Source organism: Pagrus pagrus (assembly GCF_965226575.1).
Source record: "Pagrus pagrus genome assembly, chromosome: 1".
Classification (NCBI taxonomy): Eukaryota; Metazoa; Chordata; class Actinopteri; order Spariformes; family Sparidae; genus Pagrus; species Pagrus pagrus.
The window spans coordinates 38,178,078-38,203,773 of record NC_140185.1 but is presented as its reverse complement, the minus strand read 5'-3'; the positions used below and the strand labels follow the sequence as shown (position 1 = coordinate 38,203,773).

The window sequence follows — 25,696 nt, the reverse complement described above, 5'->3', positions numbered from 1 at the left end:
CTCTCAATCAGTAGAAAATGCTGTGAACACCTGATTATGCATGGAAAAAAAAAAAAACGTCATATACAGTGAAACCGTTAGAATTTTGAAAAATACAGTGATATACATTTTTGGTCATACCGCCCAGTAGGGCTGCACGATTAATCGAATTTTAATCACGATCACGATTTTGGCTGCCACGATTAAATTAAGATGTCACATGGTTACGCCTACCCCAGTGGCGGCTCTGAAGCCAACATGTTGACAGGCTGGTGTTTCTCTCCAAAAATCTGTAGGCCTGTAGTATGTTCCTGTTCCTTGTAGTATGTGCCTTTTCTGCATAGGCTTCATTTTTTTCATTTGTTTGCACTTTATGATTGCACTCTGCAATGGCATTTATTTTTTGCCCTTTGTCTTGGGTACATTTTATTTTATTATTTATGATTTATTATTATTTTAAGTTTAAATTTGAAGCCTTGTTCACATACGGTTTGTTTAAAAAAGAAAGTGCAATAAAAAGATATGTTTTACCTAACACTGAATAATCGTGATTAATAATCGTGATTTCAATATTGATAAAATTAATCGTGATTATCATTTTGGCCATAATCGTGCAGCCCTACCGCCCAGCACTAGCATGGATTAATATTACAGAGTTTCACTTTGGTTCGGTCTTGTGCCCCAGTTTAAAACACACATTAACAACTTCACTGTTATTTTTAAAGCGTCAATGAGGACAAACAATCACTAGTAGATCCCCTTTCGGCAAACTGATCAGCATGGGTTCCCAACATGTTACACACACGGACCATGGAGCGACACTCCCACACCGCCACACCAACCTGCAGCGTTTCACCGCACCACCATCTGCTTGCTATGCGCGTGTAGCATACGCATCTACAGGCAAAACGATAAATATGGCAGGACATCTCCGTAGGCTTCATAAAGAAGTAGATTTAAATGAGAAAACAACACCACATATTATTTATGTGTGAAAAAAACAACAAAAAAGATCGAGAATAGAATCGAATCGTGACCTTAAGATTGAAAATCAAATCAAGAATTAGGAGAATCTTAGTAATAATTTAGTACAAGTACTTGAATATTGAAGTTAGGAGGTTGTGTACAGGGATGGACATTTAACAGAGCCGAGACGAGCTGGTGAACACAGAGGAGTGAATACTGGACTCATCAGATAGAAACAGAAACCCTACAAGACGATAATAAGATGTTTACAGCCTGTTCTGCTGTCTGTATAACAATTCAGACTGCATTGCGTTCAGATTATTTTTTATTGTCAGAAGGTTGTTCAGTCCACTACATACAGAGATCTTTACTGCATGTCTACACATGAACAGCTATTGATTGTAAAGAGCGCTAAAATATAATGAACTCCTAGGTCACTTGGGAAAGGAAAAGTCCACACCTGCAGAAAATCTGACAGGAAAAGGTTTCTGCAAGCACACACATTCTTAGGAATAAGATGTGGTTATTTTCATATGTGCGCTCGACTGTTAGAGAAACGTTGAAACGCTTACAAAAAGACGTCAGGGTCAAATTCACCCACCACGACGACAGAGAACAGACTTTCCATTCCAGGAAAACTGCAGCGAGCGGTTTTCATTTCATCAGACAGCAGCTGTGAAGGATACACACTCAAAACCCTCAGCCAACACAAACCAACAAGAAAACAACACCAACACAAACCAACACCAACAACAAGAAAACAACACCAACACCAACAACAAGAAAACAACACAAACCAACACCAACAACAAGAAAACAACACCAACCAACAACAAGAAAACAACACCAACACCAACAACAAGAAAACAACACCAACACAAACCAACAGCAACAACAAGAAAACAACACCAACACCAACAACAAGAAAACAACACAAACCAACACCAACAACAAGAAAACAACACCAACCAACAACAAGAAAACAACACCAACACCAACAACAAGAAAACAACACCAACACAAACCAACAGCAACAACAAGAAAACAACACCAACACCAACAACAAGAAAACAACACCAACACAAAATGTCTGGAACACTGTCTGCTGAGTGCTGTTGTTTTCAGCACTGTGGGGATCAACCTGCCTCCACCCTCATCAGTCACCTCCACCTTCATCACCTCCAACTCAATCAGTCACCTCCACCTTCATCACCTCCAACTCAATCACACTAACCCGCAGATTCCACTGGATACGGTACAGCTACGGTACGGCTGAGTTACGGCTCCGGTACGATTGTGCTCCGGCGTCCTCGTCCGGCAACCCCCACCAGTTGCGTTTTGAGTCCGCTACGGCGCAGCTCCGCCGATCAGCTGGAGTTACGAAACTGAGGAATTCCTGCGATAATTACATAATCACACACGACTGCAGTTATATGTATGTGTTATAAACACGAAGTGTTCCCGACCGACGGATTAGAAGAAGAGCTCGTATTTGTCTCTTTTTTGAGGTTTTTGTGTTTGTATCAACCCAGTGTTTTATTTTGAAAATCAACCGGATGTCTTGTTGTTATTTCGTGTCTGACTTCCTGTCTGCTCTGTGCTAAATTCGGCTGAATTGCTGCGTTGTGTTGCGGCGTCCGCCAGAATAGAAGTCCTGCGTATCTGCTCCGCAGGGCTGCGGACTGCCGGAGCTGGCACGCAGCAGACACGCAGCGCAGCGGACCTGGTGGAGGTTAACACGTAGACTAAAGTGCTACGGATCAGCTCCGCCGCCGTGGCGGAGCCGTAACGCAGTCGTACCGTATCCAGTGGAATCACAGTCACCTCCACCTTCATCACAGTCACCTCCACCTTCATCACCTCCACCTTCATCACAGTCACCTCCACCCTCACAGCTCACTAACACCAGGCTGAAATGAAGCAGGTGATCTGCTGCCAGCAGCTGATTACAGACAGGAGGAAACAGTCTGTTGTACCTGAGACCAGAGCATCACAGCTGGTCTCAGGTCAGAGTGTGTGTATGTGACACATCTACTGCCATGCTCAGTGTGTATTTCTACAGTCAGTCCATCCGACCAGGACACACACAGACATGTTCTACTGTTCTGTGGTTATTGTTGTTTCTGCTAACACTGAGTGGCAGGCAGCCCTCTGACATCACTGACCTTTGACCTCAGAGGGTCTTTAGTGGGCACAGAGGGAGTCTGAGGGGTCTCTGGGGAGAAGACATGAGCAGGAACCTGAACTAATGAATAATAAGCAGCGACGCACAGGGAGCTGCAGTTCTGACTCTGTGTGTGTGTGCGTGTGATGCAGGACTCAGCTGTGAGTGAACACAAACCTAAAAGCTTCACAGAGACCAATGACACATGAAGTCTGCAGCAGATTCACTCTCCTTCAATCAGCTGATCGGCTGATCGACTGTAGGACATCTCCACCTGCCGTCTCAACGCAACAGAAGACACTGCCATGTCTGTGTGGAGCAGCAGAAGCAGCTGATGCAGCCTGTCTGTCTACACTGGATGTGCTGAGCCTCAGTTCTGCTGGGACTTCAGTGTTCACAGACCAACAGGCTGAATCACTGATTGTGTTAATGTGGATCAGACTCAGTACAGTGACTAACTGGGTTGCTCATGTGTTTCTGACTGAATATCACAATAAAAACTTCCACCAGGCGCTCTACACACCAAACAATTTTAGTCAACACAACACAGAGTCAGAACTTCACTTTCAACGGTCACCTGATCCTAAAAACCTGACAAAATGAGGTTAAACTCGTTTTCAGCTCAAGCGAGCCGCTCCAGCGTAAAAGAGAAGTATAATTCACACAGCAAGCCGGCGCTGCGGCTCCAAAGGAGGCGTGACGGTACGCGTCACGATGATGACGTGACGTGTGTGTTTTTTTCAACGTGTTCCCCCGATGTAATCAAAACATGTACCTGCTGACTGTTTATAATTATATGGATGCAGTTATCATGTGTTGTGATTGACCCACCAAACATCCTGGGAAGTGACAAAGTTAAGTTTTTCGCTCTAAATTACATAATCGCCATCAGTAAACAGGACGCTGTGATTTTTTTCACCGACAAACACTTGGTGAGTTAAAGTTTTTTGCCGGGGACAGACGCTGTTTTTCGGGCAGAAATGTGATGAAGAGGTCAGACACTTCTCCACATATAACTGCGTTTTTTTTTCCTCACACAAGTTGCCAAAGACACGACCAATTACTATGTTACTGTTGTTTGGTCATGTGACGTTTATTTGTGGGACATTTCTCTATATTTTGTTGAGTGATGGACCGGTTTAGTTATCAAACACCAAAACCATTGTTTTGCAAATACTGCAGGGGCCAGAAGCTGAAAAAAATTGTTTTGTGTTGCCTGAAATGAAAAAAAAAATGAAATCACACGCTGTAAATCAAAATTTTGTTTGTGCTGCCAATTTAAGTGTGAAATGTTAAGCATCGATAAATACATATTTTTTGTGCTCCCATATATTTTACTTTAGGAGCACATGCGCTCGTTGGGAAAAATGTCAGCGTAGAGCCCTGATGTATATACTGATCTGATATCTGATCTTTATAAAGATCACCATCAATCTGTGTTTAGTCATTGATTCTTACCTTTACATGCGGACTGTCCTCCAGGTTGGACATCGTTTCTGTTTCTGATTAATTGGCATCAAACCGACCTGCAAACAACCACAGGACAACGCACCATTTAACATCTACACACACCGGCTTCATTTGGTTATTAATTACACTTCATGAAGGCAAAGTGAGCATGAAACATCTTTTAACACGTCATTTCAAATTTCCTGTTGCTGACTACAAGATAAACCATCAGTGAGTGTTGGCAGGAGAATCTACACATTCATCATCTCCTCCGAGCTTCATGTCACCATGTGTCTGTCTGTGTCATAGAGATTTTTTTACTCTCCTTCCTGCAGACTGAGGAGGACGAGGGGTGATTCCTCCATCACACCCTGCAGCTCGGAGGACTCAGTCCAACACTGGCTCTAGTTGTGATTAATGTCTGTTGGCTGGAGAGCCGCTGTGACTCTTTGTTCAATGATTTACGAGTGTGAAACTAAACTAAATGACACATCGTTAACAAGCCTGGAAATCTGCACTACAAGTGTCTCACGGGCTCCAGTATTTTTATTATCCATTACTGATGACACGTCTACATCATGTTAACTCTTCAGCTCAGTCAGTATTAATGAGATCAGGACAGAACTCACAGTAGGAGCTGAGCTGTACGTGCAGATTTGTTTCCATAAGTTAACACATGAAGGATAAGCTTCACATTTTTGTTTAATGCTCTTACGTGCTGCAGTTTGCATGACTTGGCCCACATTATACAAATCATGTATACTTTATATTACTGCCCAAAATTATTGTTGTGATGCAGAGCAGACTTACAGCTCTGTGACCAGATAACAATGACACAACTGACATAGTGAAAGCAGACATGTTCAGTGAAGGTCAGGAACTACCTGATCAGAGAACAAATCAATAAGATTATAATCTGAGCAGACATTTGATGTCAACTTTTAGTCTGGTTTCAAGTATTAAGGATTGATACTCAGTTGTTCTGGCGGTCAATGGCTGCTCAGTTTCACCAGACTATGAGTGAATATAAATTTCCACCCTGTGGACTTGAGGACTGAGCTCTCTGACTTCAGTCGTACGTATCGTGACCTGTTCACTGTCATCACGTCAAGTCTGGAAGTGCGTGAGACTGCAAGGTAATTTAATCCACTGACAGACAGGCCTAAAGACTACAGTAATAAAATACATTTGATTACTTCTACATATTTCTGTATCATGATGTGGTTGAATATAATTTCAAGCCTACAGGATTCAAGTAACATAATAAAGTAATTTATTTTTTACACATAATTTCACATCAGTATTGCAATGAATTGTGGGGCAATTGTACCAGTGAAGGCCAGTAAATCAATCCATACAGTCATGTCACTAACACTAACATGACAACATGATTTGGAAAATAGTTGCAGCACAGTAACAAAGATTAGAGGTTTCTACTAAAGGTCCAATAAGCACACGATCTTCCCTTCAGCTGGTCTCGAGCTCAGCGACCTCTCTGAAGCTCCTCCAGCATCTTTGCTTTTCAGTCTACAACTCATTCAGTGTCTGTCTGCAGTAAAATGGCTCCTTCTCTCTTCTCTAGCTGTGAGTGAATATTCTGTCCTGCTGTTCTGCTGTGGTGAATTAGTCATTTAAAAACAGCATCAGTCTGAACCCCGGCCTTGAAGGGGCCTCAGTGGAGTCCAAACCTTTGAGGTGTAAGCCAGGCTTCCCTGGAGGGCTCCCTAAACCCAACACTTCAACCCGACTGCAGCTTCAATGGAGTCAAAGCAGCCTCCTTTCACAGGACTGCTGAATATGGAGAGAAAAGGTGGAGGGCAGGAGGGTGAGAGGTTGACTGAACTCATCCAGTCACAGTTCAGTCTAATTTATACAGGATCCAGAATATAGTGGTCTCAGAAACTTCATGTTTCCTGCATGTGTCGCCCTACAGTACACTGCATGTGTCCACACATTCAGACTCAATCAGACAGTGAATGCATCTCCTAAGTGTTGTGTGTGTCAGTCTGACAGATTGTCCTCCTCTGCCATGAACTCACACACCACAGTTTATTTTCACACCGTCCTGCTGCCACAAACACTCACTATTAATCCGCCTCTGAAAACAGTCCCCAACAACTGCACTACTTCCTCCTGTCAGTGTGATAACCTTTTTTAGGGGTGCAACGACTAGTCGACTACTAAAGTAGTCAATGACTAATTTAGTAGTTGACTATTTGTTAGTGACGTCATCGTGTGTGTATCCCACAGCATGCAATGCCACGCTAAACAATGTTTCACAGTAGCCAATTGAACTAGCTCAGAGTGAGACATCTCACTTTTCCCAACTCGTTGACGCACTGACAGCACATGCACACTTGTGACCGGGAACAGGAGCAACATGGAAGTGGCTAAAGTGACGCCAACGCATAATAAAAGGTCCAAAGGTTGGGAACATTTCATCCTGGACACAACAAAGAAAACGGTCACATGCAAAATGTGTAAGATGAAACTCGTGCACCGTGGGGCCACCTCAGCAATGCATGAGCATTTGAAGAGGAAACACATTTTAGAAGACTCAGACGCACCTCGGTAAGATAGTTAGCTCCCGTAGTACTAGTCGACTAGTCGTTACAGTAGTCGATGACTAGTCGACTATCAAAATAGTCTTTAGTTGCAGCCCTATAACCTTTAGAAACATCAAACTACATGTTTCTTTTTAAAGATTTACATATTCAGTAGGAACCAATGAGCCACAGACAGGAAGTCAGACAGTATTGAGACATGGATTTGGATTAGGGATAGGTATCGGTATAAACTTATATAAAAATGTGCTTTGGCTCTGTTGCAACATAAAATAAATGTAGTACAGAGAAAATATAAAGTAGCGGAAAATGGAAATACCCAAGTTAAAGACAATTTGACAATACAAACTGTAACTACAACATCACGTGATGCACACAGGCCCTAAAAGACTTTTTCCCATAAGCTTACATTGTAAGAGAAGCAGGCTTAAAATGGTGGATGCATTTCTTTGCAGGTCACACCTCCTGCAAATGATTTGGAAAATCTAGAAGAGCCGCACCATTAAATCATTTCAGGGCTAACAGGAAGTTAGCCACTCGGCCAGCAGAAGTCTCTATTTCGTACACGCATACAGCGGCTGTGTCCAAATTCAGGGGCTGCAGCCCACGAAGGGCGCATTTGAAGGCCAATTACGTCACAACGCTGTGTGAAGGCTGTCCAAATTCAGAGGCTCCTCCAAACGCAGCCCACAAATGCAGCCTGGCCTTCCCTCTTTTTGGAGGACGCACCGCTACTATCCTTCGCGGCCTCCCATATCCCAAGATCCTTTGCGCACCGCTGCTCAGTCCCGAAACAGAAGAGGAAGCAAGAGAAAATGGCGACATCAAGTGGCGCAGACATGACATTCAAATTTAAGTAATGGGTTTATACTCGGTTTTTAGTCATTTGAACATCCAACGCCAGATATGTTAAACTTCAAAACCTCCAAATTTCAACTTTCAGTTAAAACACGTGACGCTGGTGATGCTGTGGTAAATATAGTTGTTATTCACCAATGGGTTAATGTTTATTTTGTAATGTTGATAATTCAATTTAGATTTGACACATTTTGTTGTTAATTTTTGTACACACACAAATAAATGTACACGTTTGATAGATTTGAACCAAAAACAGACTTTAATGCATCTCTTCATTCACAATCGTGACGTGAGGGTAGAGTCTGTAAGGGTGTAACCTACCACCAGGCTTAGCAAGTTTTCTGGGGGAAACCCTGCACGTGTATTTGTTGTATTGTTTCTGTGTAAAGTGAAACAATATTTATCAGATTACATATTAATCTTTTCTTTGAGCAGCATGTTCTCATCAGGCTCCTGGAGGATTCAGAGGATAGTCGTGTTGTCGTGTCATGTTGTCTTACGTAACAGCATTGTACACATGTAAACAAACAAATAAAAGCTCCCAGCAGCGTCTGAATTCTTTTGTATGTGCTGTCGACAGGGAGGATGGGCCGTCCAGCATGCAGTCACATGCAGCGAGTCTCAGTAGAAAGTGGTGATTATGGTGCACAGGCTGCCTTGGTGGGCCAGTCTGTTCTGTGTAATTACTGGAGCTGAGTGAGCTGAGGGGGACTGAGGCATCGACAGGATGACAACACTGCTATAAACCACATCTCTCTGCTCTGATGGAAAATTACTGCTGTGTGCTCAGAGCTCATCAGAGAAGAATGTGAGCAGGTTTTCCACCTCACAGAACAATTTGCAGGCAGCCAATGAGGAGCAGCGCCCGGCCTGGAGCTAAGCCCTCACAGAATAGCTTCATTCTTGATCGGCTGGTCCAGAGCCGGCGCTTCTGTTTCCAAAGAAAGACCAGGACCTCCCAACTGGGCAGCCACATTCCCCTGTGGCTGCAGGACTGATTATTGATAAGTAATTGTTAAAATGGAGAGCAATATAACCAGGGAACAGCTTTTAGTGCCAGACTCCATGTGGTCCAACAAACAAACACTTGGCAGCAGTGATGTATGATAAACATCACAGAGCACCTTCTCATTCTGCAGTTAACACTCATACTGAAACATGACACCTCCATGTATAGATTAGAGCCCGACCGATAAAGGATTTTTAAGGCCGATACCGATACAAATATTTGGTGATTTAAAAATCCGATATTCCGATATATCAGCTGATAGATATATATATATATATATAAAAAATCCAGAAACGTGTAACAAAACATACAACAGATTTCCATAACAGCAGCAAAACTGGACATGGTAGTCACAAATTTTGTCATGCTTATTTGAGTTAAGAGAACTGATGAGGATGTTCTTTTAATTGTCATTCAAGCAATGTATTTCTCGTGACAGTTGCCATGAACACACTCCACCGATGATCTCAGTCGTGGGTAACTGGTTTGCTCTGCCCGACTCTGGCTGGATCCGCTGGTTGTCGGGTTTGTGGCGTTCTAAACACGAGTGCCACCAACAGGGACGTTGTAGAGTGTCCTCTGGTGGAATAAATATGCAACGCCAACACTTATAACATGGTTGAAGGGTGTTTCGTCCGTTCTTATTTTATTTTTTAAATATTCATTTATCGGCCATTATAAATGCCGATACCGATAGTTTGGAAAATGCCTAATATCGGCCGATAATATCGGCCAGCCGATATATCGGTCGGGCTCTAGTATAGATTATAAACCTCACTGTGATATTCAGTCTGACACCAGGCTGGATTTGTACCAGAACAATGAAGGACAGATTACAGCACAGAGGAAGCTCGTCTGCCATTGTACAACATAACAGTTTGAGGCATCATTTTCAACGGTCACTATCTGCAGGCAACGGTGGACCAACTGGAATAACTGTGGAAACTCACTGCAAATGAAAAAGAAGGTCCCAGAACACTGTTTGAAGCTAGAAAGGTGGCAGGGTCCGCCACACATAAACAAAGTAAGACAGTATAAATTGTGTTGTCCTTTAAGGTCACTTTGTTTGTCATCAGAACAAAGTTTGTTTCAGTCAGTGAGGATTTTTTTCAACAAAACTACAGAGTGCTCCTTTAAATAGCTTTGCCCCTTTTTGGCTACTTAAAGTGCTGTTGGACGACGCAGTGGATGAAAGTCCCAAAGTACATCTGTCTCACAGGACGGTCACCAGAATGGATAGTATACGTTGTGTTTGTGATGTAGCAGGCTGTTGTCATGCAACATGTCCTATCGACAGCACATCAACATTTCTAACTGTTTCTACCACAGTCAGTGTTGACATCATCACATCAGACAGCAACCTCCCTCAGTCTCTCGCTGCTGAAGCTCGTAAAGACGTGTGTAGACATCAGCAGAGATGTGAGAGGACGTGTTGGGATGTGATGACACAATCACAGATCTTTAAGGATGCTTTAGAGTGGAGCAACACAAATTTGAAAGCTTATCAGACCAACAGTGATGTCCATGTTGTGTTGACATGTCCACATGAGAGCAGAGAGCAGACAGGACAGAGTCTGAGCGGGTGTGTCCTGCTCATTATACAGCCTGTTTCCTCAGTCTGCTGTTTACGGCTGTCTGACTAAACTAACAATTAGCCTTTGATTTACACCCACCAGGCCAGGTGAGGCTAGACAAACCATTACATCCATTTAGCTGCTGTGTAGAAACAAAGAGAGGCAAGAGAAGTGACCCAGCTGACCTGCAGCACATCTCTTACCGTCATCGCTCAGAGCAGAGTCTTTGTTCCTTCCAGTCCAGGCCTGCAGCTGGCTGACAGTCACCCAACAGTCCTGCAGCTGACAGTCACCCAACAGGCCTGCAGCTGGCTGACAGTCACCCAACAGTCCTGCAGCTGGCTGACAGTCACCCAACAGTCCTGCAGCTGACAGTCACCCAACAGTCCTGCAGCTGGCTGACAGTCACCCAACAGTCCTGCAGCTGACAGTCACCCAACAGTCCTGCAGCTGACAGTCACCCAACAGGCCTGCAGCTGACAGTCACCCAACAGGCCTGCAGCTGGCTGACAGTCACCCAACAGTCCTGCAGCTGACAGTCACCCAACAGTCCTGCAGCTGGCTGACAGTCACCCAACAGTCCTGCAGCTGACAGTCACCTAACAGTCCTGCAGCTGACAGTCACCCAACAGTCCTGCAGCTGACAGTCACCTAACAGTCCTGCAGCTGACAGTCACCCAACAGTCCTGCAGCTGACAGTCACCTAACAGTCCTGCAGCTGGCTGACAGTCACCCAACAGTCCTGCAGCTGACAGTCACCCAACAGTCCTGCAGCTGACAGTCACCCAACAGGCCTGCAGCTGACAGTCACCCAACAGTCCTGCAGCTGACAGTCACCCAACAGGCCTGCAGCTGGCTGACAGTCACCCAACAGTCCTGCAGCTGACAGTCACCCAACAGTCCTGCAGCTGGCTGACAGTCACCCAACAGTCCTGCAGCTGACAGTCACCTAACAGTCCTGCAGCTGACAGTCACCCAACAGTCCTGCAGCTGACAGTCACCCAACAGTCCTGCAGCTGACAGTCACCTAACAGTCCTGCAGCTGGCTGACAGTCACCCAACAGTCCTGCAGCTGACAGTCACCCAACAGTCCTGCAGCTGACAGTCACCCAACAGGCCTGCAGCTGACAGTCACCCAACAGGCCTGCAGCTGACAGTCACCCAACAGGCCTGCAGCTGACAGTCACCCAACAGGCCTGCAGCTGGCTGACAGTCACCCAACAGTCCTGCAGCTGACAGTCACCCAACAGTGCTGCAGCTGACAGTCACCCAACAGTCCTGCAGCTGACAGTCACCCAACAGTCCTGCAGCTGACAGTCACCCAACAGTCCTGCAGCTGGCTGACAGTCACCCAACAGTGCTGCAGCTGACAGTCACCCAACAGTCCTGCAGCTGACAGTCACCCAACAGTCCTGCAGCTGACAGTCATCTAACAGTCCTGCAGCTGGCTGACAGTCACCCAACAGTCCTGCAGCTGACAGTCACCCAACAGTCCTGCAGCTGACAGTCACCTAACAGTCCTGCAGCTGGCTGACAGTCACCCAACAGTCCTGCAGCTGACAGTCACCCAACAGTCCTGCAGCTGACAGTCACCCAACAGTGCTGCAGCTGACAGTCACCCAACAGTGCTGCAGCTGACAGTCACCCAACAGTGCTGCAGCTGACAGTCACCCAACAGTCCTGCAGCTGACAGTCACCCAACAGTCCTGCAGCTGGCTGACAGTCACCTAACAGTCCTGCAGCTGGCTGACAGTCACCCAACAGTCCTGCAGCTGGCTGACAGTCACCCAACAGTCCTGCAGCTGACAGTCACCCAACAGTGCTGCAGCTGACAGTCACCCAACAGTCCTGCAGCTGGCTGACAGTCACCCAACAGTCCTGCAGCTGGCTGACAGTCACCTAACAAGCAACAGGAATGTCTGGTTCTGATCTCTGCTACACTCGCCCCTGTGACTGTGAAGGAGTCTATTCCTTAATGGACTGAAGTGAAACTGTTGAGTTTAAAATTAAAGGCTGCAGTCCACCACCTGCCACTCACTGTGTGTAGTAAAGACAACAATAAAAGGACGAGGAGGAGGTGGAGCTACTGGAGATCATTTAGTCACCAAGAAAAGTACAAGTATCATTTGTTACTGGGTCTGAGGACCGAGGACAGAGACTGTGTCCATGTGTTCAGAATAAACTAAAAACTTTGACCTGCTGATGCGCTACATGCAGGGTCAGATCATCACAGTAATAAGGATTTATCCTCTGAGCATCTTCGACATCTGGACCAAAGTGATCAATGTTTCCATCCCACAAGCTAAAGACTGAATCATATCAGTAAGTCATAATCACAAAATTCACTTAAACTTATATGATCACCCAAAACATGGTGTTCAGTCATTTCTCCAGTACATTCTGTAAACTGGTTCCAGCTTCTCCAGTTTGAATAATCAGTTCTGACTCTGTTTCACCTGCTTCCAGGCTCCTGTTCTTCATAATGTGGTGTACAGTTAAGAATTTACCATCCACTCAATAGATTAGTTGTATTTTACTGTCATTAAGCTGCACCATTACAGGTTTGGGCTGAAGGACTTTAAATTAATCAATTTTACCAAAACCAAAAACTCAAGATGGAGTAAATCATCATCTGGATTTCCCAAATATGAAGAATGTGACTGTGTGATTTGTTCGGTGACGTCGTGACAGAAACAGAAACATGTCTGTGCTGACAGGTTGGTTAATATGAGCAGACTCACAGAAATAACTATTAAACAACACATTCAGAGCTCAACAAGACAAGTTAACTGCTCTTAACGGGACATCGATGGGACGCCAGTCACTGCAGAATAACCCTCCTACACAGAAAACAGCCGACACACTGAAGGATGAACAGAAATGACAAACTAGAGCAAGAACTAAAAAGATTAACTGATGATCAAAATAATTATTATCATAACCGTAAAGCAACATGTCTCCATCTACAGTAAATGTTCCATTTTAACACTTTCACCAAACAGTAACAAATAAGGGTGTCACGATTTCGATTTTAAATCGAAATCTATCAAAATTAATTCACAATCTCGAACTTCGCATTAAAAAATAGAATCGTCGATGCTGCCACGCCCCCACGTCACGTCCGGTCGGCTTGCCAAGGGGAAAAAAACACACGTGTTGAAGTGCTGCGAGTCAACCTCCTCTAACTTAGCTACTAGCTAAGCCAGCAGCTGTTAGCTACAGCCAGTCAAACGACAGCATGGTGTTACACCATCCCAGCTCGGCTCCCGGACCGTGGTCAGGAAGCACAGGGGAGATGATTTCCTCCAGGGCCGAAGTTTCTGTTTACCTTCGGGGTGAACCCCCTTTCACGTGTTGAGCTGGTCGGGAAATAATACCAGGGAGCTTTGCTGTATCTGAGGAGCCGTCGCCTTTATTCAGCCAGACTGCAGCCTGTGTTGTTCACTTTATTGCCGTCGCTGCTGCTGCTACTCCTTTGCTTCTCCTTCCTCTCCCATTCATTCACTGTCCGCACGCTCCCTCACTCTCGCTCGCCCACTCACACCTTACGCACACACACCGCCCTATTCCTGAAAGGAGCTACGCCACCTGGCAACTGCAGGAGACCCATCGACAGAACGTGAACCCCTCCTCTATTTCTTGTTTGTTTTGTTGTGAACTTGAAACATCTTCGGTGAAGAAGACTGCAGTTACAAAAGAGAAACTAGATGGCATGAGGATTTACAACATCTGATGATAAAACAAGAGACCAACACATAAAAAGGATTGAGGTCGGGAACACAAACCACTGCTGCTGCACACCAACAGTACTGAACACATACTGAATGTCTCTGGATCAGATCATCCTGCAGCTCAGCCTGCCGTCCTGTGGGACAGAAACTGTCCCTGCTGTAAAGCTTCAGGATGTCTCAAGTCATTTTTCTAGTGGAGTTCATGCTTCAGTGTCTGACGCAGCAGAAAGCAGGCCGGCAGTAAAGCCTCAGCAGACTGCTGGTATGTGCTTTCACTGACGGAGGGAGAGGCTCTGATTCAGACCATCAACAGCTGAGGGTTTAGAGCAGCCGCAGATCTGAGAACAGTTGTTGTAAAACAGATGTGTCACGCTGCATGTGTGCAGGACAGGTGGGGTTTCCATTACATCCAAACCTCCACCTCTGAGGAGGCAAAGTCCTGAGGGCTGTAGTCAGCAGATACATCTGCTCTGAGACTTTATCCAAATATATCATGTGTGGGTGGGCTGGCCAAAAAATATTATCACGACCTATTTAATCATAATCATGATCCATCATCTAAACTACGACCTTTGTTCTTAATGTTTAAATGCCCTGTAAACTACAGCAGGACTTGAAATAGCCTCTGAAAATTCTCCATTTGCTCCATTAAGACAGAACACTGCATTAAAGATAGTCCTTGTTTGGCACCAGCTCCTCATCCACCTGTTAGCTGTTAGCTAAAACTCAGGTTGCACACACCTCACCCAAGGAAGAGCCAAGTCCAATCAGCACAGCCGTCGATCAGGGGTGGGTGAAATAATATCAGGATATTTTTAGGTTGTAGGCGATACATATCCAGATATTGTGAATGCTCTACATCACTTCTTAATTGTTGGGACAGAGTGACAATAATAAATATCACAATACTTTTGCCAAAATCCTCGATATTGATACTGTTACAGGTTTGTAGGGATGCCTATTGGTACACAATGAGATCAATAATCAGCAGTAATGTGGATATAATGACGCCAAAGGAAAAAGGAACAAACAGTTTAATCTTTATACTGAACAGCCAAATTCAATTCAACTGACTGCAAAGACTAAAAACATTTACCTGAGGACAGAAGTCACATGACCTCTGACAGGAAGTATAAACTAGGCCTGCACGATATGAGGAAAATCTGCGATGTGCGATAACACTGTTCAATATTGCGATGACGATATAACTTGCTATAAATAAACAAATATTGAAGTTTGCATATTATTAACTATACAGTTAATAATAGTGTTTCCGCATTAATATGTAGACAGCTAACATAGACCTGAAACATTGAATAGCCACTGAATAAAGAATGAAATAAATTATTTTGAACATGCTTTTATCGAACAAACTGCACATGAATACCAAACAATTAAGCAGAACATTAATTTAAATAAGACATTATAATTATATGAAATTAAAGTTTAATTTCCACTGCTCCCTTTAAAGTATGTTCTTGTAAACTCAACCAAAACATCTCTTACCATGCAGAGTTGAAATAAATAAAAAAAATCCAGGGGGAAACAACTTACATAATTAAATAAATATAAATTAAACATGGCACTTTATATTAACTGTAATGTCTCTCATCACAGTCATCGAGGCCCTTGACTCTGCCTAACAAGGTGCAGTGATCCATAGTATGAACTGAAATAGAGCAGGACCGGCCCAATAAATCAAGAGAAAATACAATCAGGAAAACATATCGACCCTTTAGGTCAAGTTACAACCTTAGTTATTCCCTTAACACAAGTTCTTGGCCAAGAAAACCAGCATGTTGACTTTGTTAGGTTTCAGACATGTACCACATGATGTGCTGATGTGCTCACACAGTACCTGTCTTTGTAACATGCTGTAACAGTCAGAGTTATTTAATGTAGCGCCACTAGGTGGCGCCTCCTTTTGTTTAATGGGTAATGTAACCTGTACGATGAAGAAGAGCAGGTGTACTTCCGCTCCTCATGAGAAAGGAAACCGCTAACAGAGCGAAGACTTCCCTTTTAATGTGTCTTTATTTTGTAAACTGTCGGCAGAAGAACTCGGTGTGTTCGTTTGCACGGATGCCTGTAACATTAGTGCCGCAGAGACCTGGCATGGCGCGGTCAGTGTGATGAATAAAAGTGCCGTGCGGAAACCCGCAGTGTCGCCTGCCGTCTCTGGAGTAACCGGAGCTACCCGGCGTTGCCGCACTAAAGTGGACCATCACCTTCCCCTTCACCAGCCCACGTTACAACGTCGTCTCTCCTGAATCCAAAATAACTCCATATAGCAGCAGTGCTGTTCTTCCTCGACCATGTTCATCGCTTTTCTCTCCTCCCTCAGCCATCATAACCTGGCAATCACCACCAAACTGATGCCGATTAATTTCGTCAGGGTAGCTAACGGCTAGCTGGGGCTTCATCTGATCGGCCCTTGTATCCAGGGCTCCGTCTGATAGGCTAAATGTTAGCATGCTCACGGTGCATGCATGCCGCATGTAAACAAAATGATTTTTCTTATTCATCGCGTGTCAGGAAATTTCGATTTATCTTGCAGCCCCAGTATAAACTAATAAAAGACATCTAGTCACATCAGTTTCATTTGAACAGACTAAACTATTAACAGAGGCAAATCTACATTTGTTGTTTTACACCAAATCAGCCGTTTGTTTCGTGTTGTTTCTTTAATTATATATTCCCATTTTTAAACTGTCACCAGTGTTTCTGGTACACAGACACAACTTTGCATCAGTCTGTGCTGTGCAGAGCTCACATACAGACATTCAGTTTCTGAATAACTAACTGCAGATGCACAGTTCAACATTATTATCTTTACAACACACTATCATAAATTAAACAATGTGATTTTAACATTCCTTCTGTTATCAATATGTTGATTAATTTCTCAAAATTTCTTTCAATCAGTACAATTTCAGAAAATAACGCTAAGTAAAGAAAACGAAAAATATCCTTCAATTTCCCCCAAAACCAGCGGTCGTATAAACGTCTCGTTCTGTCCAGCTACGAGAACGACACCCGGTAATACTCAGTTTATGATCCTGTAAGTGAATTCTTGGCATTTTGTTTGACAATTAATCAATTATCAAAAGAGTTGTAAAGAAATTAATCCATCATTAGACTCATTTCAGCTTTGATGTTCGTAGCATTTTTGTTTTTTAACCGTTTTCACATTTAATCAAATCACACACGAGTTTATAACAGTGTTTAAACTGGAGCCCACAGGAGCTGAACCTTCAGGTAGAGCAGTTTCATTCAGAGCGCGTTTCAAACAACAGAATTATCAACAACTGAACTCAAACAGAGTTCAACACTGAACCAAACAGCCCCTCACAGTGAAGCACATCACTGTTATCTCTGCCTGATCCTACAGTAAGTGTACACTTCAGGACAAGCTGCTGCAGAGCTGACAGAGTTACACAACTCATGTAGCTGCAGGGCAAACTGAACCACACCAACAACATCACACACATACTGGAGGAGCTCAAAGTCACACCTCCAGGGCATTAATACTGTGTCAGCTAGTGGACAAAACACCACCTGGAGGGGGGAAATCAATACAGGAATATACTATAACAGTATAGTGTTGAGTAAAACTGAATCGTACAGTGAAAAAGGACTGAGGCATTTCCTCCAGCTGAATGAGACGGAGATAAAAACAAAGATCTGTGTTTGCAGTCAACCCCTCCCTCTAATATCAGATCACAGGTAAAGAATGTAGATGTTATCTTCTGTTCTGATCCAACTTGTCAGCAACATATAGCACATGGACCACAGCAGCATTTTCTCCTTCGCCCAGTCTGTCCTTCTTCTCTCACCTCGTTCCACAAGTTATCTTCTAATCATCAGGATCTTGTAACTTCAGCTGTGTGGATCATCTCTGCGTGTGATCCATTATTTGTTCAAAAGAAAATTAATCACCAATTATTCTAATAATATATTAATCATTTCAGTCATTTTTCAAGCAAAAATGTGAAAACCTCTGCTGGATCCGGCTTCTTAAATGTGAAGATGTGCTGTTTGTCTTTGTAATTTGACAGTAAATGAAGAATCTTTGGACTGTGGGAAAGTGTGAGGAGGACTTTTCTGACTTTTTATAAACTTACCTTAAACAATTAATTAATTAATCATGAAAATAATCATTATTTGCAGCACTGTTGTTTCATATGCTGCTTTTGTCCCGCACCTGAACACACACTTATATTTACTGTCCTCACCTGCACTGAACTATAAGTCAACAAGCTAATTGTTATTATATTCTGCTATTTGCTGCTTACTCAAGCTAACTGAACCATTTATTCTTTTAACGGCTCAGTTACATCAGACCAACAACAATTAAATCAGACACCTGAACCGCCAAAGCTGACTAGCTTGTTGCGACATGATCAGCCCCGCCGACAGGAGCAACATGGCCGACAACACGCTAACTGCTGCTATCAGCTAACGCTAACGTTGAATGACGAAGCTAACCCGCTAACAAGCATCGTCACCGCTCAATACAAACAGACAAGTTAGCGTTGATTACCATAACCTGGCTAACGTCACAAAGTGAACATATTAAATAACAAAGAGTTAATTAGTTGAGCATTTAAACAGCGACATTAACTCACCCAACGTCTCCAGCTGTCCGCAGTACCGACGGTGAAATGATGCTAGCTAAGCTAACAGGTGTAGCACATTAACGGTTCAAGGTCCGCATCAGTTACTCAGGTGTCTCCACTTTACTGCGTTACTGCGACACTTCACACGCTTTCATGTTTGGCTTCAGTGTATCTGTGTTCGTCTCCATCACTTTATATTTTCATACCAAACATGTTCCATCGTCGTCTCCATGTTTCTACAGGGCAACCAGAGACATGTCACTTCCGGCCGCCATCTTAGATGAGTTCAACCATCCTGGGAAACTGAAGCCTCTCTGTGGAGCAGCTCACTCTATCCTCATAACTGTTCAATATTAATAATAAATAATAATAATAATTTATAATTAGACACGAGGGGAACAAAGTAAGGTTTAAGGTCACAGCTGCAGCTGTAGTGATGCTTACCTGGTGATTAAACAGGTCGATGTGGGTCAACTTGTTTTAATGGCTCCATGTTATAATGTAACAGTTTGTCTGTTTAATTAACAGTCATTACATGTAACTTTACTGATCAGCTGACTTACACCAGTACAGAAATGTGACATCAGATCAAATCAGCTGATAATGTCTGTTCAGTTATGATGTCATCAGCAGAGCTGTACTCTGCACATTATGGACAGTGTTAGATCATTATAAGTAAAAGTGCTAATACCACAGTGTAATAATACTCTATTACAAGTGAGTATAATCTGTGACTGTTCTGTAGGATACATCACTACATACTTTCCCTCTAACGCGGTGGAGAAAAAGTAAAAGGTGTTCACACCTGTGCACATATCACACATTATCTTCTGACAGTGGTTTATATTGAAGCAGGTAAAGAAGCAGAGTCAGCTGTGTTCATTCAGAAAAAAACACCTCACATTTATTGGCTTTTAGTTGTTTGGACAGAAGCCAAAGCTAACAGACATTTGGCACAAAGACAGATTGGTTTCATTCGATTTTCCACACAACAACCTGAATCACAGATGAAACAGAAAGAGCACATTCAAAGAAAGAGAGATTAAAATAGGCACAGTGACGCTGACAGCTGCAGTGATGATCAACAGGACACGTGTAGGCTTCTGTGCTGGAACCAGACTGTTAACTCAACTGGTCTGGTGTCAGCTCCAGTTCAAGTATCTTTACAGTATAAAGGCCTTTCTACAAGCAGCAACATGTGTGTCTAACAGTCACTGCTGTACAGTGAAGCAACAAGAAAGACAATACACACCATGAACAGCCTGCTGCACCAGCTTCACATTCACTCCAGCAGGAACTGCACTTTTACAGACTGACTTCTAATTGGTACAAAAAACAAGACAGAAACCATAAAATGATATAATTACTATATTCCATATCATTCTTGCACTTTGTCAAGTCACTTCATTTGACACAGGATGACTTCTTCATCAGGAGAAGCTGCTTTGTGCTGCGTTCATGTCACATGAAGTGATGACTGGGAAGCTTTAATAAATCTGACTCTGCTCAATAAAAAGGAGTTCACAACAATTAAACCGAAGCTAACGTCATTCATTTAGTGTTCAAGTCACTCTCCTGTTTATGAACCATAAGAGTTTAGTTCTTGGTGAGGTAACATCACTTTTCTCTCTGAGGTTTGAATTTCACTTTCAACTTTAAAGTGCAGCACATTAACAGTCCGCCTGCCCACCTCTAGCTCCAGCTGGCCATTTCAATAAATACAAATAATACTGATTAAATGCCAATAATGATATTGTTTGGTAACATCACTTTTAAACTACTTACAGCCAGTGTTTCTGTTTCTCTTTCTGTTTTGTTTATTGACACCAATTTGAGTCAGTTTGTTAAAAAACAACAGAACATGCAGTTAAATCAGGCGTCTGATGTCGAAACAATCACCAGCTGCTAACATGATGTTTGACACTGAGCAGCACCTGATGTGTGTGTCTGCACATGTTGGAGTCGTGATATGGAGGCTGGACTCCAGCTGAGTGAAGCCGGTGCAGACTGAGACTGAAGCAGCCGAGTGTGTGACAGCAGCGCGACATGAAGGACGACACGTTCTTTGGCAAATCAAGCAACACAACAGACTAAAGACGCCATCACAGACACATCTGTACAGCCTGCTGGTGGAATATAAACCTGTGGACGGTCTGATGATTGAGCTCCACACACACACACACACACACATACACACACACACACACACACACACACACACACACACAGACAGACACTGAATCAACACACAGCTACACAACAGAGTAAGGCAGTTATCGACACACTGTATAAATGTTCGTTATGCTCTTTTTTTTACACACTTTGGTCTTTCAAAATAAACTACTCTGTAGATTTTATATATTTGCAGCTTTACAAAATACATTTGAGATTTGACATGAGCAGCTTTGACAGAATAAATATACATGTCAGATGTGTGTAAATACAAACAGAGAAATAAGGCTTTAAAAAGCTTCTGTCAGCTGAAGCTGTGCAGGTTTCACTCACTATCATTCTATCAGCTGTCACTGTGAAGTACTCAGGTAACATCGTGCTTAATGAGTCCACTGATGGACAAAACTGTGATAAAGAGACAATCCATCAGTCAGTGTCCACCTCCTGCAGCATGATGATGTTTTTCATTGATTATATCTGATCAATACTACACTGTTAATACTACAGACTACAAAGAGCTAAAGAGGAGCAGCAGCGTTAACTGATTCTGTTAATATCAACAGAGCAAAGAGGATATTTTAGATCTGTGAGAGCTGATCAACACAAAGTCAAATCACAAGGAAGATTTTAAAGTAAAAGTGACCAGATGATCAGACTCAGACCAGCAGTGAGTCTGTTGTGTTGTTGTGTTGTTGTGTTGTGTTTAACAGCCACATCTGCCTTCAACATCTAACTATGATTTAAGTAGAACCGACAATAAAGAACATAGAGACTATCAGCAGACTATTGATCTGACAAACACACACAGTCATGTGACAGTGAAGTGTTTGTTTTTGTGCATCAGCTGACTGACAGGAAGCAGAGTGACATCAGAGTGACATCAGCGTGTGTGTGTGTGTGTGTGGGGGGGGGGGGTGATAAACTCTGAATCTGTGACTTTTTTTACATAAAAATCTTTAAAATGACATCAGCTGTCTTTGATCAGGAGCTGGTGATGTGTCGTGGCTGGTGATGTGCAGGTAAGAGCAGCAGTGAGTGGACGAGACGGTGACCTCTGACCCCTGCAGCCTGGTCACATGATGAAGACCTCATGTAGTAATGAGCTCAGACAGGTCAGGTAAGAGAGAAGGCTGCTGCTTTCCTATTGGACGGTGTAACAGGCAGCACGCCACCTGATTACTGTGTGTGTGTGTGTGTGTGTGTGTGTGTGTGTGTGTGTGTGTGTGTGTGTGTGTGTGTCTGTATGTATATGTGTATGTGTGTGTGCTGCAGTGATGGCGTCCTGAAGCTCCTGCTCTGCTCTGCATGTGTGACTGATCCTGGATCTGTGGTTACAGCTGGGTGGGGCCTCGGCTGTGCGGCTCGCTGCTGCCAGGAGGAGGCGCCGTCACCAGGCTCCTCAGGTAGACGCAGGGGTTCCTCCTCCTCCCTGGCCCGGGGGCGGAGCCAGGTGGTGGTGGTGGGGGCGGTGGCAGGGAGCCGGGGGGCCTCAGAGATGACATGAGTGGCTGCATCTCCTGCAACACTTCCTCCTCCTCCTCCTCTTCCTCCTCCTTCTTCGGCTCTGAGAAGCTGAAGGTGCCCTGCGACAGCTGAGCTCCGATGGAGGAGGTGCTGCCCACCGCGCTGCCTGGCGGGGTGTAGGAGGCCGGGCGGGGTCCACCCAGTCTGGAGAGGGCGCTGACCCGGGGGTGGACAGGCTCGGCGGGGACCGGAGGGGAGGAGATGCTCTCCAGGGAGGAGATGCTCTGGTTCCAGGCCTGCTGGAGGTCCACAGGGATGATCTTTGTGGCCTCCACAGACACACAGGGAGGCGGAGAGCCCACGCTGCCCTTCCACGGCAGGTGGCTGTCTTCAGTGGGCGGGGAGGCGGGGACGGCTGATGGACTCTGACGCCCGTCCAGAGCTGCTGGGACTGACAGAGGAGACACAGTGAGACCACAGACACACAGCAGCACTACATGAAAACACAGCTGCTCCAACTTATCCAAACTGTCAGTGAGATGTCAGGTACAGGTGAGGTCAGGTACAGGTGAGGTCAGGTACAGGGGAAGTCAGGTACAGGTGAGGTCAGGTACAGGGGAAGTCAGGTACAGGGGAAGTCAGGTACAGGTGAGGTCAGGTACAGGTGAGGTCAGGTACAGGTGAAGTCAGGTACAGGGGAAGTCAGGTACAGGTGAGGTCAGGTACAGGTGAGGTCAGGTACAAGTGAAGTCAGGTACAGGTGAAGTCAGGTACAGGTGAGGTCAGGTACAGGTGAGGTCAGGTACAGGGGAAGTCAGGTACAGGTGAAGTCAGGTACAGGTGAGGTCAGGTACAGGTGAGGTCAGGTACAAGTGAAGTCAGGTACAGGGGAAGTCAGGTACAGGTGAGGTCAGGTACAAGTGAAGTCAGGTACAGGTGAGGTCAGGTACAGGGGAAGTCAGGTACAGGTGAAGTCAGGTACAGGTGAGGTCAGGTACAGGGGAAGTCAGGTACAGGTGAGGTCAGGTACAAGTGAAGTCAGGTACAGGTGAGGTCAGGTACAGGGGAAGTCAGGTACAGGTGAAGTCAGGTACAGGGGAAGTCAGGTACAGGTGAGGTCAGGTACAGGGGAAGTCAGGTACAGGTGAGGTCAGGTACAGGTGAAGTCAGGTACAGGGGAAGTCAGGTACAGGTGAGGTCAGGTACAGGGGAAGTCAGGTACAGGTGAGGTCAGGTACAGGGGAAGTCAGGTACAGGTGAGGTCAGGTACAGGTGAAGTCAGGTACAGGTGAAGTCAGGTACAGGTGAGGTCAGGTACAGGGGAAGTCAGGTACAGGTGAGGTCAGGTACAGGTGAAGTCAGGTACAGGGGAAGTCAGGTACAGGTGAAGTCAGGTACAGGGGAAGTCAGGTACAGGTGAGGTCAGGTACAGGGGAAGTCAGGTACAGGTGAGGTCAGGTACAAGTGAAGTCAGGTACAGGTGAAGTCAGGTACAGGTGAGGTCAGGTACAGGTGAGGTCAGGTACAGGGGAAGTCAGGTACAGGTGAGGTCAGGTACAAGTGAAGTCAGGTACAGGTGAAGTCAGGTACAGGTGAGGTCAGGTACAGTTGAAGTCAGGTACAGGTGAAGTCAGGTACAGGTGAAGTCAGGTACGAGTGAGGTCAGGTACAAGTGAAGTCAGGTACGGGTGAAGTCAGGTACAAGTGAGGTCAGGTACAAGTGAAGTCAGGTACAGGTGAAGTCAGGTACAGGGGAAGTCAGGTACAGGTGAGGTCAGGTACAGGGGAAGTCAGGTACAGGTGAGGTCAGGTACAGGTGAGGTCAGGTACAAGTGAAGTCAGGTACAAGTGAAGTCAGGTACAGGTGAAGTCAGGTACGAGTGAGGTCAGGTACAAGTGAAGTCAGGTACAGGTGAAGTCAGGTACGGGTGTTCTCACTGGACTGGGGTCTTTGTTTGGGCGTCTCTGCTTTACGAGCTACGAAGGTGATCCCGACGTCTTCCTCCTTCTCAGGGTCTGAATGTTCACCTTTCTCCTCCTCTGAGTCCACAGGAACAACCACAGGGTCTGAACACACACACACACACACACACACACACACACCTGTGTGTTCACCTCTGGAGCTCCTTTACAGCTGGAATAGTTTTAATCTTAACTCAGTGAGTAACAGTGAACGTCCTGAATGTGTCTGAACAGTTTGATAAGCACTGATCTGTCTCCTCCCTCCATCAGCTTTAGTTACTTTTGTCCTGCCAGCTGACGTTGCGTCTGGGTTTGTCACTGCCGTCCTCCTTGGCGTCGGATCCTCGGCGCTGTTGACAGCCGGACAGAATAAACACGTCAGTTAACCTGCAGGTGAAAGCTGCTCCGCTGTTATTAAAGAGGCCACCGAATAATGAGTGTGTGTGTGTGTGTGTGTGTGTGTGTGTGTGTGTGTGTGTAACTACACACCTCTCAGTGGGTTATTATTAATAACCATCTTTATGTCATTTATATATTATTGTTTGGGCTGCTGCTCAGGGATGTGCTGGTGAGCTTGTGGTATTTGTCTCTCCTTCATGTGTTAAATGTTGTGCTGAGTAGTTTTTCTGTTAATATGCAAAATAAAAAATCTAACAAATTATTAAATCTGATTTTAAATCATGACTTTTAAAAATATTCCAGAAAGAGTTCAAATACACAGAAGGTGAAGTTCAGCTGGTGTTTGTGATTATGTCTGTTTCACATCGTTTACAGCTCGTATTCATTTAAACTGTTTACAATATAAAGTATGTTTCTAAACTCAAAGACACACGATGATGATGATGATGATGATGAGAACAGAATGTGTCCTGGAGGAAGATGAGAGTAAAAAGTGTCTCCTGCCTTCTTGAGGCTTCGCTCCTTCTTGTGTCGTTTGTGTCGGCTGGATTTGAACGTCTCCATGCGGCTCTTCATGTTCCTCTGAAACACCTCCCGGTCCTGACGCTCCTTCTCCCCCAGAGGCATGAAGTGACGGCTGTAGTGGGACTGATACTGGACACACACACACGCACACACACACACACACAAAATACACAAAAACACACTCTGAGTTGTCTGTTCGGATGTCGTCACTGCAGTGTGTGAATGTGAAAACTTCTCAGTCGGAGGGGAAACCTCAGAGTC

The 25,696-nt window shown here is 44.6% G+C and overlaps 2 protein-coding genes across 4 annotated transcripts in view; both read right to left on the bottom strand.

The window, feature by feature from the left end:
• The window catches only part of plekhg4 (pleckstrin homology domain containing, family G (with RhoGef domain) member 4), an 87,364-nt gene extending 68,153 nt beyond the window's left edge, over nt 1–19,211 (bottom strand). For 2 of the 3 annotated variants that reach the window (XM_084351506.1, XM_084351509.1), the window contains exons 1-2: nt 18,923–19,211; nt 4,568–4,635 (exon numbers count right to left, since the gene is read on the bottom strand). In XM_084351506.1, the coding sequence (XP_084207632.1) occupies nt 4,568–4,600 (33 nt within the window). In that variant the 5' untranslated portion in view covers nt 4,601–4,635; nt 18,923–19,211. The remainder of the gene's footprint in view (nt 1–4,567; nt 4,636–18,922) is intronic. The other variant, XM_084351507.1, reaches the window with a different exon arrangement.
• A 580-nt stretch (nt 19,212–19,791) lies between these two features.
• slc9a5 (solute carrier family 9 member A5) overlaps nt 19,792–25,696 on the bottom strand; it is a 24,319-nt gene continuing 18,414 nt past the window's right edge. The window contains exons 13-16 of the mRNA XM_084358928.1: nt 25,415–25,564; nt 24,792–24,861; nt 24,488–24,616; nt 19,792–23,000 (exon numbers count right to left, since the gene is read on the bottom strand). Of these exons, the coding sequence (XP_084215054.1) occupies nt 22,417–23,000; nt 24,488–24,616; nt 24,792–24,861; nt 25,415–25,564 (933 nt within the window). The 3' untranslated portion in view covers nt 19,792–22,416. The remainder of the gene's footprint in view (nt 23,001–24,487; nt 24,617–24,791; nt 24,862–25,414; nt 25,565–25,696) is intronic.